The 14452-nt window shown below is 43.9% G+C and overlaps 1 protein-coding gene across 1 annotated transcript in view; it reads right to left on the bottom strand.

The window, feature by feature from the left end:
• Positions 1–11953, bottom strand: part of prdm11 (PR domain containing 11) — a 31907-nt gene extending 19954 nt beyond the window's left edge. Inside the window, exons 1-4 of the mRNA XM_084335441.1 lie at positions 11776–11953; positions 6536–6620; positions 3843–4102; positions 3530–3597 (exon numbers count right to left, since the gene is read on the bottom strand). Coding sequence (XP_084191567.1) covers positions 3530–3597; positions 3843–4102; positions 6536–6590 — 383 coding nt within the window. The 5' untranslated portion in view covers positions 6591–6620; positions 11776–11953. The remainder of the gene's footprint in view (positions 1–3529; positions 3598–3842; positions 4103–6535; positions 6621–11775) is intronic.
• Positions 11954–14452: the final 2499 nt, after the last annotated feature.

Below are 14452 nucleotides of genomic sequence, written 5' to 3'. Positions count from 1 at the left end.
TGTAATTCCTACACCGTTCATCTGATTTGGATGTCTGCACTTAAAGCACAATTGTTTAATTACAAATCCATTGTAGTGGTGTACAGAGCCAGAATGATGAAAATCCTGTGGACCCGACTGTATATAACATTTTATTATTATTGTTATTATTTGTACTGTAATTGACAGCTGATATCATCCCAAAATGTGTCATGACCAAGACAAACCATTGAATTGTCAAAGGTCCATGACGGTCACTGTGAAAATATATTGGTTGAGTTAGTAAAACCAGTTCTATGACTGAGGGAGATAAACATGGGATGCTGACACCCTACACAATCACAGCTAGTAGGTCCTAGTCAGTCCTAGTCTTTCAGGGCTTAGCAAGCGTGTGGCCCTGCTATTTTATAAGCACCCACAGAGCTCTAAATTCGTATAGAACAGCCTCTTATGCCGGGATCAGACTACACAACATGCTTGTCTTTCAGATGGTCACCATGTCAGACTAGGCGATCATGGCGGTCGGGTGGCGTAGCGGAGATTGCGCTCGTCACCAATGCAAGAGGCTGCGGTCTCGACTCCCAGAGTCAGCCCCATTGCCCTGCGGCTTTGGCCGGTCGTCATACTAACTCGTTTGGCTGAGTTAGGGGGAGGGAAGTCGTGGGTGGTAATCTGGCGTTGTGGACAGCGACGCCTACAGGTCAGGTCTGGGCGCCTGCTCAGCGAAAGGCAGGAAATGGTGAAGGCAGCGTGACCTCCCACACGTTACGCTTCACCAATGAGAGTCCTCGCTGCCAGGTGAAAAAAGAGCCACTGGCTGTCTACACATGTGTCGGAAGAAGCATGTGGTGGACTTCAGGGTTCCCTTGTACTGACCAGTAGGAGGAACATGCGCACAACAACCAGGTAGGGGAGGGGGGGGGGGGGAATTGGCATAACGACTACATTGGGATGGGGAGAAAAATAGGAAAACAGGCGGAGAAAAAGATAAAAAAAAAAAAAAAAGGCGATCATAAACGGCATGGAGACAGGAGACAGGGCTCTACACGCCTGTCCCGACAGATCACTGCATGCAGCCTTTCAAGGACCTGGCATGAAGCTCACCAGGGATCAGGGAGGAAGGGTTTGGATCTAAAATAGTATTCCAAAAATTTAAGAAATGTAATTAGTATTCCAGCATATCAAAGCCGTATTAATACATCATACACAGGACTGATAATTAAATATGAAAAAGGTTATATTGCTGTTGGCAACTCGACAACTTTGACTCAATATAGCAGGGGTATTTTAGCCTACATTGTGCAAACAAAATATTAAGATTCATATTCCACCTGGATGCTGTAAATCTCTCAGCCAGGACAGTATTCATGTCAACTGGGCTGAATTAGCCAAGATATATGTAACCAATAGTTATCCTTCAGTCAAACTAATGGACATCACACATTTCCAGAGGAATACACATAGGCTCCCAACCAAACCAGCAGAACACCATCTATTTTTTCACACCTCGAGTTGGCTGCAGCACACAAACAGGGCAACCACACAACAATCCAAAACCTTTGGTCTTTTTAACTGCAGCTCAAGAGCTAGCTAGCATAGTTATCGCCAAGAAAAATAAATCCACATGTTCCGTTATTCTTCCCACTAGTTGAAGCAGACTGCAGCTAAAAACTGACTTATTTCCACTGTCAAGTGGCTGCTAGCACGTTTAGCCAGTTAGCTTCCTGCCACCGGCCAGATTGGCTAATCCAAGAAGATGATGTTCTGAATAAACAAACAAGAGCTCAGACAGTTCCCGCCGAAAACAACTCCACAAAAGTGCCTCATGTCCTGATGCTCAGAGTGGCAATAAATCCACATATTATTTGTTTACTTGATGCAGATTAATGGAAGATGTATGATAACTTAGATTGTTTGCAAGCTGGCTGGTGCATTCTCTAGCTAAGAGTTATCACCGCCCTGGCTGCGACCTATGACCCATGAAGAAGAGCAGGGTCACTGAGGTACAATTATTGCCCCGAAATATAGTCACTTAGTGCCACTTTGTGGCAATAGATGCACATTAGGCACAATACTAAATACTCCTAGGTGTGATTGTAATGGGCTTCAGCGTAGGGACCACAGGGGGGTGCGTCCCATATGTGAGATGTTGACGACTGAAACAGAACAATCACATTTAATATATCTGTATTCTGTAAAGTAAATTTTTAGGAGATGATGTTAAGGTTTCTGTAAAACACGTACAGCTACAGGTCAAACTGTAAACTGAAGTGACTTGTTTCTGTAGAACACATACAGCTACAGGGCAAACTGTAAACTGAAATTACTTGTTGTTTTGGACTCCAGCACATGGAGCTGCTGAACTGTGTAGGAATTGTAGCCCTTTTTCCGGTCCGTTTTATCCATGGACTTAAATTAGTCAATTTAGACATGAAACAGTCACTGAAATCACACTGTAGGTGACAGGAAGAGAATGGTTTATATTTTAATATTTTCTTTCAACCCACAAGAACTGGACGACCTGGCACTCAGAAGTCAACCACAGATCCCATACCGGGTGAGTATTCTAATGGAGTTTCCACTGTACACTACAATCCCATTAAGTCCATTCAATTGTATTGAGGGGTATTGTACTGTATATTTCAGTAGTTTCGAATGTATATACATAATTTTTAGAATGTATATCTCCGACTGTGTATTTCTATTTTTATTTTAGATTTTTTACTAACTGAATGTTCATTGTGAGCGATCTGTGGTGCTGAATTTCCCTCAGGATCAATAAAGTACTTCTATTCTATTGGTCTCTGCTTCGTTAGCAGGGAAGAGAAAATCCCTGGGTAAAATGTGAGTAACAAATTGTAAAGGGCTTTGGATAAAAGCGCTATATAAAAGCAGCCATTTACCATTTACCATTTACAGACAATTATATATTGTGGAAAAACCAAGGGCTTGCTCCAATTTTTATTATTATTATTAGGGCTGTACCGAATAGTTCGAAGCTTCATTCATAACGTTGACAACGAATTTTTTATTAAAAATAATTTACATTTATTTTTGTATATGTCTATTCATTCTGTTTAAACCAATGGGGTTTTTCTTCACAGTTGCAGATAAAGATTAGGCTACACTAATATTATACTATTATGACTAGTCATATTTTTTTTTATAAAACATTCATCATAAATGATGTAGCCTATCTGCATCCGCTTGGCACTCAGTGCTCCATCAAGACGTCACCATCACTTTCGTACCAACCGTGCCCTTATTGGATTATTTATGTTGACAAAACGGATGAGTTATATTCATTAAAGAAAGTTGATTTAATAAAATAAGAAAAATACTAATTTAATCAGATTAATCACTTTATTCAAATTGAGATTTTTTTTGAGGATATAAAAGAAATTGATTACGTCATAAAACGACAGACATTCGAAGCTTCATTCGAAAATTTCAATAGAAGCTTCGAATGTAAAGAAAATTACATTCGGTACAGCCTAATTATTATTATTTCTTTCTGAGAGGCTTTTATGATCAAACAAACAAATTATACCTCATCCAGTTGGCTTTAGTTTCATCACTGCCATCAATGGATTTGTATGTGTTGTTCACATCAAGGATCTAGGAAGATTGAAAGTAAAGAAGGTAAAACAGCAGCAGGATAGTGCAATGCTTTAGACAATGGATGACAGCAAATGGATGAGATATTGCATGCCCCCAAACAGAGACTTGTATTCTCTCTCTCTCTCGCTTTCCATCTCTCTCAATGGGATGAGAGAATGATGCAGCAAACACCAGAGAGGTTCCTGGCTGTATACAACACCATACAAAATAAGCCAAATAAATTCCAGACAAGTCAAACTTACTATCCACGAGAAAAAGCCTGAGGATTTGTCCTGGGAAACCAGCTCCCCTTCGTATGGGCCGAACAGCGCCCCCTTGGGGATGTTTGCATCAACACAGCACACGTCCACCTCGTCTCCCTCCGTGACAAGTTCCAACCCTGAGGGTAAAGACAGGGCTGCCCTGTTGGGGGAACCGGGCTCCACTGGGGTGTCGGGCACGAAGATGGGCGGCCCGTGGGCGGCGCACTCGTTCTGGAAAGGCTCCTTGCATTCCTCACAAACTGTGGGGTCAAAAGAAGCTTCAATACCATGATGTGGCTTTATTTTCATATATATTTCTGTCTGATATACAAGAACGGATGCACCATAGTTACCAACCCAGTGTCATTATTGTCCCACATAAGCTTCTGAACTTGAAGATCTTTAAAAGGTTCAGCAGTCCTGCATCATCAAAGTGCATCTACTAGTAATGTAGTCAGGCGTTTGTACACGCAAGAGTCAGATTACCACCCCCGACTCCCGAGGTTCTGGAACTGTCAATCATTCGCCGATTGCGAAAGTTATTGGACAGGGTTGTAGCCAATGAGTGTAGCTTTCCAATGATACTCCACCAGTTTACATATAGGTGAAGATTTACGAGCGAAAACCGGAAGTGAAGAATACACAGAATGCATTGCCGTCAATGAGGAAATGGATTACTGGAGAACTTTTTTTTTTGTACACAGATTACCAAAATCGCTCTAAATCACCCATTTCTGAACGTATTGTTATGAAATTTGGACCTGCACTACATAAGACTTCAGGCTATGGACCCACAGGGTTTTCCAGCTCATACCAATTTTGGGGGATATAATTTTTTGGATATTGCAACTACTACAGAAAAACGTTGAGTACACAAAAAAGTACAACTCAAATTCAGCCCTATGTTACTCTATTTTCATTAGCACTAAAAGTGATTTCTTTATTGTGTAAGAAACTTCAGAATGTTTATCTTTCAAAAGAGACCAGGCTTATGCATGTATAAGTATATAGATACGCTTTTCAAAAAAAGTATGCAGTCCTCAAGTTCAAGTTTAAAAATTGCCACTTTTCTGGTTGTCAATTAAGTGGTTATGGTTCAGCAGTCCTGCCACCATCAAAGTGCATCTACTAGTAAGCTAGCGAGTAGTGACCACTGCTGTCCCTGTTGTCTGCCGTCAACACCACCATTCCTCCCAGGTGTTAGGCTCCTTGTTCACTTCCCATTCATTTTGGGGACCTAAAGTCTAAATAGCATACTGGTATAATAACACTGGTATAATAATACTGGTATAATAATACTGGTATAATAATAATACTGGTATAATAATACTGGTATAATAATACTGCTGTGCAGATCTGGTTCTGGTTCTGGCAGGAATGGTGGTGATGACAGGATGACAGGGGCAGCAGTGGTGATGACAGGGGCAGCAGTGGTGATGACAGGATGACGGGGGCAGCAGTGGTGATGACAGGGGCAGCAGTGGTGATGACAGGGGCAGCAGTGGTGATGACAGGATGACAGGAGCAGCAGTGGTGATGACAGGATGACGGGGGCAGCAGTGGTGATGACAGGATGACAGGGGCAGCAGTGGTGATGACAGGATGACAGGGGCAGCAGTGGTGATGACAGGATGACAGGGCAGCAGTGGTGATGACAGGGGCAGCAGTGGTGATGACAGGATGACAGGAGCAGCAGTGGTGATGACAGGATGACAGGGGCAGCAGTGGTGATGACAGGGGCAGCAGTGGTGATGACAGGATGACAGGGGCAGCAGTGGTGATGACAGGATGACAGGGCAGCAGTGGTGATGACAGGATGACAGGGGCAGCAGTGGTGATGACAGGATGACAGGGCAGCAGTGGTGATGACAGGATGACAGGGGCAGCAGTGGTGATGACAGGATGACGGGGGCAGCAGTGGTGATGACAGGATGACGGGGGCAGCAGTGGTGATGACAGGATGACAGGGCAGCAGTGGTGATGACAGGATGACAGGGGCAGCAGTGGTGATGACGGGGGCAGCAGTGGTGATGACAGGATGACAGGGCAGCAGTGGTGATGACAGGATGACAGGGGCAGCAGTGGTGATGACGGGGGCAGCAGTGGTGATGACAGGATGACGGGGGCAGCAGTGGTGATGACAGGATGACGGGGGCAGCAGTGGTGATGACAGGATGACAGGGCAGCAGTGGTGATGACAGGATGACAGGAGCAGCAGTGGTGATGACAGGATGACAGGGCAGCAGTGGTGATGACAGGATGACAGGGGCAGCAGTGGTGATGACAGGGGCAGCAGTGGTAGCTAACTTACAGTACTTGTAGATGACTTTAGATAAGTTGATAAGTTCAACTTAAGTTAAATATCCGTTTAATGACATCACAAGTTTAGAGTTTTAGACCAGACGAATGACATGTATGAATTCATTGTCTTAGACCAGACGAATGACATGTATGAATTCATTGTCTTAGACCAGAGGAATGACATGTATGAATTCACCGTCTTAGACCAGAGGAATGACATGTATGAATTCACCATCTTAGACCAGAGGAATAACATTTATGAATTCACTGTGTTAGACCGGAGGAATAACATGAATGAATTCCTAAATGGTGCGTTAGTTTAAAAGGGGGGCTGGTCTGGGATGATATTAAAGTAATGTTATGTAGTGTATATACCGTTAAAGAATACTTACACCAGCGCTCTAATGTCAGGTCAGTCATAGTGTGGCCATGATCACAGTCAACCATCAGCTTCTCACTGTTCCTCTGCGTCAGCGTCTGTCGAGAAGAGAGCTTCAGTTATTATCACCATAGTCCAGGGGTTCCCAAACTTTTTCAGCTCGAGACCCAAAAGATAAATATGGTGTTTCCCCGGGTCCCAAACTTACAAAAATGCATCATGAATTGCCATAATATACATTTATAAACTACTGATAAAGAACACAACAAACCATGCATTTCAAATGTATATGAAATGTATTTATTTAATTATAAAAGTACATCACAGCAATAATCAGAGTGTAATGTTAAGTTGCTCACCACCTCATAACATATGTACACATACAATTTTGTAACACTTTTAAATGAACAAACATGTTCTACTCTCCTTTCTATTTCTCACCCCTTTTTCAACTCTCCATTTCTTACCCCTCCCTCAACCTTAAACCCCAACATTGAGCAACATTCTGATTAATTTGTACTGACTTATTAAAAGATTCTACTGACCTGACATCATGCTAGAAGGGGTATAATATTTCATCTATGGCACAATGAAATCTAATGAGAGGTATGTGGCTGGTTGAAGTTTTCAACCAGCAGATCTATTCTGGGCTTGGTTTTTGAAAGTGCTATTCTGAGGTCATGCTGAGCATTTAGTCTGTTTCTTTTTTTTATCCACTTTTTCTCCCCATTTTTCTCCCATCCCAATTTCGTGTTTCCAATTCTTCCCTCCCCTGTCTTGAACGTTGCTAGACTATGCCTCCCACTGGTCGGCTGTAGTGAGGATAGAAGCCTTGCATCACGTGTCCCCTCCGGTACACGAGGAGGCAGCCTGTCGCATCTTTTCACCGCAACAGCTCGAACTCTCAGTGGCGAGGAGTAACGCGTGGGAGGCTCACGCTGCCCCCGATACTTCCTGTTTCCGCCGTACCGGCGTCACCCAACCGACCTGTAGGAGTCTCTGTCCACAACGTCCAATCCCCACCCACCGGATTTCCCACCCTCTAACACTGCCAATTGTGTTAGTATGACGGCCGGCCAAGCCGGTAGCAACGCAGAGAGCTGGGCTCAATACCAGCATCTCCTGTGTTAGTAGGGGTGGGGGGAAAAATCGATACGTAGTAGTATCGCGATACTTTGCGTGGCGATACTGTATCGATACAGGGACGCCAAGTATCGATATTTAGTTATTAATAAAAAATTATTTAAATTTGTATAAGGAAGTTGCATTGTTCATTTCAATACCTGTAATAGTACAGTAGTCCACACACACACATAAAAAATAAAATAAAAAAATCGCAATATTCGCGATATATCGAGTATCGCGACTCAACATTACAATGTTTAAATAGTGTCTGGGTTCAGTACTAGTCAACATCACAATGTTTAAATAGAGCCTGGGTTCAGTACTAGTCAACATTATAATGTTTAACACTTTGAGTGCCACGGACGCGTTTTGTCGTTAGTTCATGCCGCCAGTTGAATGCCAGCAACGCTATATAGCGTTTGTTTGTCGTATTTTTTTTTATTAGCGATTTGAATTCATATTTCATCAATCAAGCCTCACGCTAGTGTTGCAGACTCTCTCTGAGCTCCATTGGGAAAATACCGCCCCCTATCGTCTCTCCCTGTGTAACTGCACCCCATTGGATTAGACTGATGGGGGGGGGGGGGGGTCCAGCCTCCTCATTTAACTTTTCCGGCGAGGCATCTAAAGAGACCCAAGTGATCGCCGAGCCGGAAAACGCGTGGAATACATATTTACAGTACCCAACGCTGAATCAATAAACGCGATCGATATATTTGGAATGGCGATCAGGAATTGGAATAATCTTTTTGGAGAACATCTGATATGAGGTAAGGAATCTATTTTACCAGTCTTGGGGTAATCGGATCTGTTTTGACCTATATATCAGCGTGTGCCCCATGTGTGTGTGTGTGTGTGTGTGTGTGTGTGTGCGCTCGCTGATCAGGAAATGAGAATATATTTTTTAGATCGCTTATATAGTGTGCATAAGTACACATAATAATACTAATTGATAATCTAGCGTTTATTTGAAAACGATTCATAAATAGGCCGAAAAAATTACTGTTTTTTGTGTATGCCATATTCCAGTAAATGCCGTTTATCACGGAATCTATATATTTTCCTGAAAAACGAGGGCTTTTTAAAATGCTATAAAACGGAAATGAACAGATTTAAAAAACAATCCGTTTCGACAATGTTGACTGCAAACAAGTCATTGATAAACGACGGGCAGATTAGACACATAGCCATAATTTAAGACAGAGATTATGCGTTCACAACGCTATCATTGAAGTGGGTGCTGGCATTCAACCACGTTTTACCATGTTAACAACCAAAGTGTTAAATATAGTCTGGGTTCAGTACTAATCAACATTATAATGTTTAAATAGATCCTGTGTTCAGTAGTCAACAACACCACAATGTTTAAATATAGTCTGGGTTCAGTACTAATCAACACATCACAATGTTTAAATAGTGTCTGGGTTCAGTAGTCAACAACATCAACATCACAATGTTTAAATAGAGCCTGGGTTCAGTACTAGTCCACACTCAACATAATCTCGTTTTGTCCAATTACAATACGTATGAATGATATTGCAGAACTTTGAGAATTGATGGTAACTCGGAGCAGGTATGGTGAGAATAGGTACAGCTGGACAGTGCTTTATGAACATGGAGAGTGGAGGGTGGGGGAGGGTACTAATGGTCCTACCTGGTGTTGCTGTTGTTGGGCCCACCGCCCAGTTGATGAAGGCTCAGTTTGATGAGCAGGAGAGGTGAGGGACCCCTGTCACTGCACTAAGGACACACTGTGTAGGCTATTGGCCCATAATTACAAACTAAGCCTCCTCACTTAAGTAAAAAAAATTTTTACCCAGGGACAGTGCACACATTAATGAACATCTTCAGTTTCCACATGAATGAATGAATGAATGAAAACTTTATTTAACAGATTGCAGAATGGGTACAATACAGTACGGCTCAATACATACAATTGTTAAGGGGATGCAGACCTGAGAAAGACGTTTGTCTTGTTTCCATCAGGGTCCCCCATTTTCAATTCATATAGACATATATGACATACATGACATACAGATAGTCAGTACTGCTACATCTATACATTTATGACATACCAGATTTGCAAATACAGTACTGTTTGTGATACAGAAGGAGTCAAGAAAAGGGAGTATATACATTTGACGTAGAAACTGTACATTGGAGGTTGGGTGGGGGGGGTTGGGTACATTGGGATATTGACAACCATACTGGGTAATTTACATTGGAGGTGGTTGGGGGGGGGGGGGGGGGCGGGGGGCATACTGTATAAACAAGTAACACTGTACATTGAGGGGGGGGGGGGGAGGAGACACTGTACAAACAAACACAATTGTACATTGAACTATTGACAAAACCATACTAGGTAAATGACTGTACATTGGAGGGGGTTGGAATGATTGGGTTAGGATATTTACAGGGGCCAGTGTTGAATTGCAGTCTCCCGTAGGTGTCCCTTGAGAGAGGTTTTGAAAGTGGGTAGTGATCCACATTCCTTTACAGCTTTGGGTAGGGCGTTCCACATTGATGTGGCATAATTGCGAAACGTGTTTAGTCCCTTATTTGAGCCGAATCTGGGTTTGACATGATTTGTGGAGCTCCCTCTGGTGTTGTGATCGTGGTATTCACTGACCTTTGGGAAGTATTTTGACATGTACATGGGTACCTTGGTCGTGTAGTGTATCTTGTAGACCAGGCCCATTGCAAGTTGTTGTACTCTGTCGTCTACTCTAAGCCATCCTAGGTTGTCGAAGTGGGCAGGGGTGAGGTGGGTTCTAGGAGTAAGGTCAAGCAGTAGTCTGACCAGTTTGTTTTGAGATGTTTGTAATTTTGTTTTTAGCGCCTTTGAGGTGCTTTGGTACCATGAGGTGCAAGCATAGTCGTAGTACCCCTGAATGAGTGCTCCTGCCAGAGTCTTCAGGGTGTTCTTGTTTACCAGAGAGGAGATCCGGTACAAGAATCTAGTTCGTTGGTTGACTTTTTTTATTACATTGGATGCCATTTTGTCACAGGAGAGATTAGCCTCTAGGATGGACCCCAGGTAGGTAATTTCATCTTTCCTTGTGACAATATTGTCACCCACTGTAACTGAGAAGCCGTCGGTCTTGCTGAGTTTGTTATTTGAACCGAAGAGAATGGACTCTGTTTTGCCCATGTGTAATGATAGTTTGTTATCAGCGAGCCATATGCAGATTCTGCCTAGTTCCGAGCTGAGGGTTTTTTCAACCTGTAACTTGTTCTTGTCAGAGACCAGCAGGGCTGAGTCGTCCGCAAACAGGAACAAGTTGCAGTCACAAGCTGACGACATGTCATTTGCATAAATTAGGAACAGTAGCGGTCCTAGTATGCTTCCTTGTGGAACACCACAGCTCACTGTGAGGGGGGGGGATAGGGTACCGTTTACCTCCACCATCTGTTCCCTCCCCTCAAGGTAGGATTGCATCCAGCTCACTGATAGACTATCAAAACCAATTGCTTTTAGCTTGTCAATCAGTAAATGTGCCAGATTTTAGCTAATGTAATGAGCTAGGCTTCACACTTCATATCAACTCTTATGCATCTTCTAAGCAACTTCCAGGACTGAGGGTCAGATCTTGAAGGATCTTCTCTGTCCTACTTTACACAAAACGCAGGACTGTTGACAGTTCTCCCTAGACGCATCTTTACCATTTTAGTGCACATTTCATTTTGTTATGTTTAACTATAATAACTTGGTTATAGAAGCGCTATCATGGTTACAAAGTATGACAGACCATGAAAAGAAAAGAAAAAAAACACTGCATTTGACACAGAATGAAGTGTCGGGTGGCTGGTTGGTTGCACAGACTGTCGCTCACAAGAAGAGCTACGCTGGAGCTTTTGTTACGAAAGGAAAAGAAACTGCAATAATAATAACACTTAACACAAAAAAAGACAAACTTGCGTTTAAGTTTGAGAATCGATCATAGATATAAATCACGACATCTGCGAGTCCGAGAGCGAGAGAGAGAACCATCAACAGTGTCGTATTGTGCGCAACGCTTTTTATTTTTATTTTACTCTATTCCCGTCTTGCAGGGCAATTGGCAATTTGCCGACCGTTTCGGAAGCCATTTTCATCACTGGCCACATTGGCGAGTAAGAGAGACTCACCTTCTTCTGCTCCGCGTGCTCAGGGTCGTGCAGGAAGAAGCCCTTATCTCTGCAGACCCCCGGAGCCCTGACCACCGGCTCTCCTCTGCTGCTGTCACCACCACCACTAGTCCCGGCGACGACGCAAAGTTTCCCCCTGAAATTCTTGCAGCGAGTCAGTCGCCTCCCAGAGCCGTGACCACCATCTTTTTATTATCACAGGAAATGACATGGAAAAACGGAAGAAAGCAATGGCACAAAAATAATTAAAGTTAGCCTACACTCTGAGAATCCGACCCTTCTTTTGTGTGTGTGGCTCCTCTGTCCTTTTCTATAAATAAATGAACGGCGCTACTAGCTAATGTCCATGTCAAGACAACAATGGTAGGCAGCTATAGAATAATAATCAAAGTAAAGCTTAATTTTTTCCATAGTGCACTGCAGTATGGTATTTTGTATGTCATATGTTATGATGAATTGAAAATGGGGGACCCTGATGTAAACAAGACGAAAGTCTTTCTCTGGTCTGCGTATTGAGCTGTACTGTACTGTACCCATTCTGCAATCTGTTAATAAAGTTTTCAATCAATCAACACCTTAATGTAGATAAAAGATAATACTGTAGTGATTGTAATGGTACATAATTCACCCACGGAACTATTGTTAGGAACATTCTAGAACATTAGTGCCGCCCGAACATTCTGGAACGTTTGTGATGTCATGGCAGTCCATTCTAGAACCTTAGTACTGCCCGATCAATGTCATAGTACAACATGCTGGAACATTGGTGATGATGTCATAGTAGAACCTTCTAGAACCTCTAACATTCCTATTTAAGCGGTGGCAGGCATTCTGTTTAGCTTTATTGTATTGTATCTTGTTTGTGTTATTGTCAATTAAATAATTGATTTCTGAAATGGTATTTAGAGATTAGAAATCTTTAGAGATAATCAACATACAAAACAAAGTTGCATGGGTTATTTTAGGCCGTATGGTGAAGGCTGAGAAGTGGATAGAAAACGATTCTCGTTCCCACCTCGGCGAATTACACAATTTTCACTCTGGGTGAAAGATATATTGGTGTAGATTTAGGAACAAAAAGTTCTCCATTGACAAAATGGATGAATGATTGACAGTTCCAGAGCCTCCGGAGTCAGGGGTGGTAATCTGACTCTTGCGTGTACAAACGCCTGACTACATTACTAGTAGATGCACTTTGATGATGCAGGACTGCTGAACCTTTTAAAGATCTTCAAGTTCAGAAGCTTATGTGGGACAATAATGACACTGGGTTGGTAACTATGGTGCATCCGTTCTTGTATATCAGACAGAAATATATATGAAAATAAGGCCACATCATGGTATTGACGGGTGTCATTTTTATTTTTTATTACTACCGGGCAGTCCGGTAGAGAGAGAGAGAGAGAGGACGAATGGGAGACAGAGCGGGGGGGAAGACATTCGGCAAAGAACGCCAGGTCCGGGAATCGAACCCGGGTCGGCCGCGCCACAGCGCGCCACGTGGTTCGCCACTTGGGCGCCCCGACCAGGTGTCATTTTGACAGGGCATGGTTGAGCGGTTCGAATAGGGCACCCAATGGTCTGACTAAGCCTCACATTGCATTGTACACACTGCATTCAACTTTTACCCATCATTCAACAAGCCACACCCACCAGGTGAGGTGGCCATGATCTCCCTTCAGAGTCCCTCTCAGAACACAGAGGCACATCCTAACCTCCAGTGGTGCAGTGGGGATTTCATAAGGGGTTGCACTGTGTTTTAATGACGCCACGTGCATGTGTGCTCCCGCGCATGCGCATTCATTCACAGGTTTTGTGTTGTGTAGTATTTGAACACACCTGACGACCTGAGCTATTGTTATGCAAAGTAGCCAGGTGGGTACTTGGCGCAGAGTAGAGTGGAACGCATTCTTGTGTGCACGCGCGTGCATGTGCGCGTGCTCAAAGAGGTGGAACGGGGTGCAACCCCGTCCTATGACCACTGCATCACTGCTAACCTCTTACTCGTCCAAACGAGGAGCATACAGATAGAATACCAGCACCGTGCATAAAAGAGAGCAGAACCCTAAAACGCACAACATGTAAGTAGGGTGCGTGCGTAGGTGGAACACACAGTCTAACGTCACATATTCCAGCTATTAAAACTAACAGCGGGATGAACTAAGGACCACGTGAGAGACGGAACTCTCACCCATGTCCATCAGATAGTACCTGCAGCGCAAATGTCCTCCACTGAGACCCCTTTGAGCAGGGGGAACCAGTCCACGAGACCCCTCCTAGCAGGGGGAACCTGTCCTCCACTGACCCCTCTGAGCAGGGGGAACCAGTCCTCCACTGACCCCTCCTAGCAGGGGGAACCTGTCCTCCACTGAGCCCTCTGAGCAGGGGGAACCTGTCCTCCACTGACCCCCTCTGAGCAGGGGGAACCCGTCCTCCACTGAGCGCTCTGAGCAGGGGGAACCTGTCCTCCACCGAGACCCCTCTGAGCAGGGGGAACCTGTCCTCCACTGACCCCTCTGAGCAGGGGGAACCTGTCCTCCACCGAGACCCCTCTGAGCAGGGGGAACCTGTCCTCCACTGAGCCCTCTGAGCAGGGGGAACCTGTCCTCCTCTGAGACCCCTCTGAGCAGGGGGAACCTGTCCTCCTCTGAGACCCCTCTGAGCAGGGGAACCTATT

This window comes from Notolepis coatsorum (assembly GCF_963971535.1).
Source record: "Notolepis coatsorum genome assembly, chromosome: 18".
Taxonomy (NCBI): Eukaryota; Metazoa; Chordata; class Actinopteri; order Aulopiformes; family Paralepididae; genus Notolepis; species Notolepis coatsorum.
Note: the sequence above shows the minus strand (reverse complement) of the source record. Positions and strands in the feature narration are given on the sequence as shown.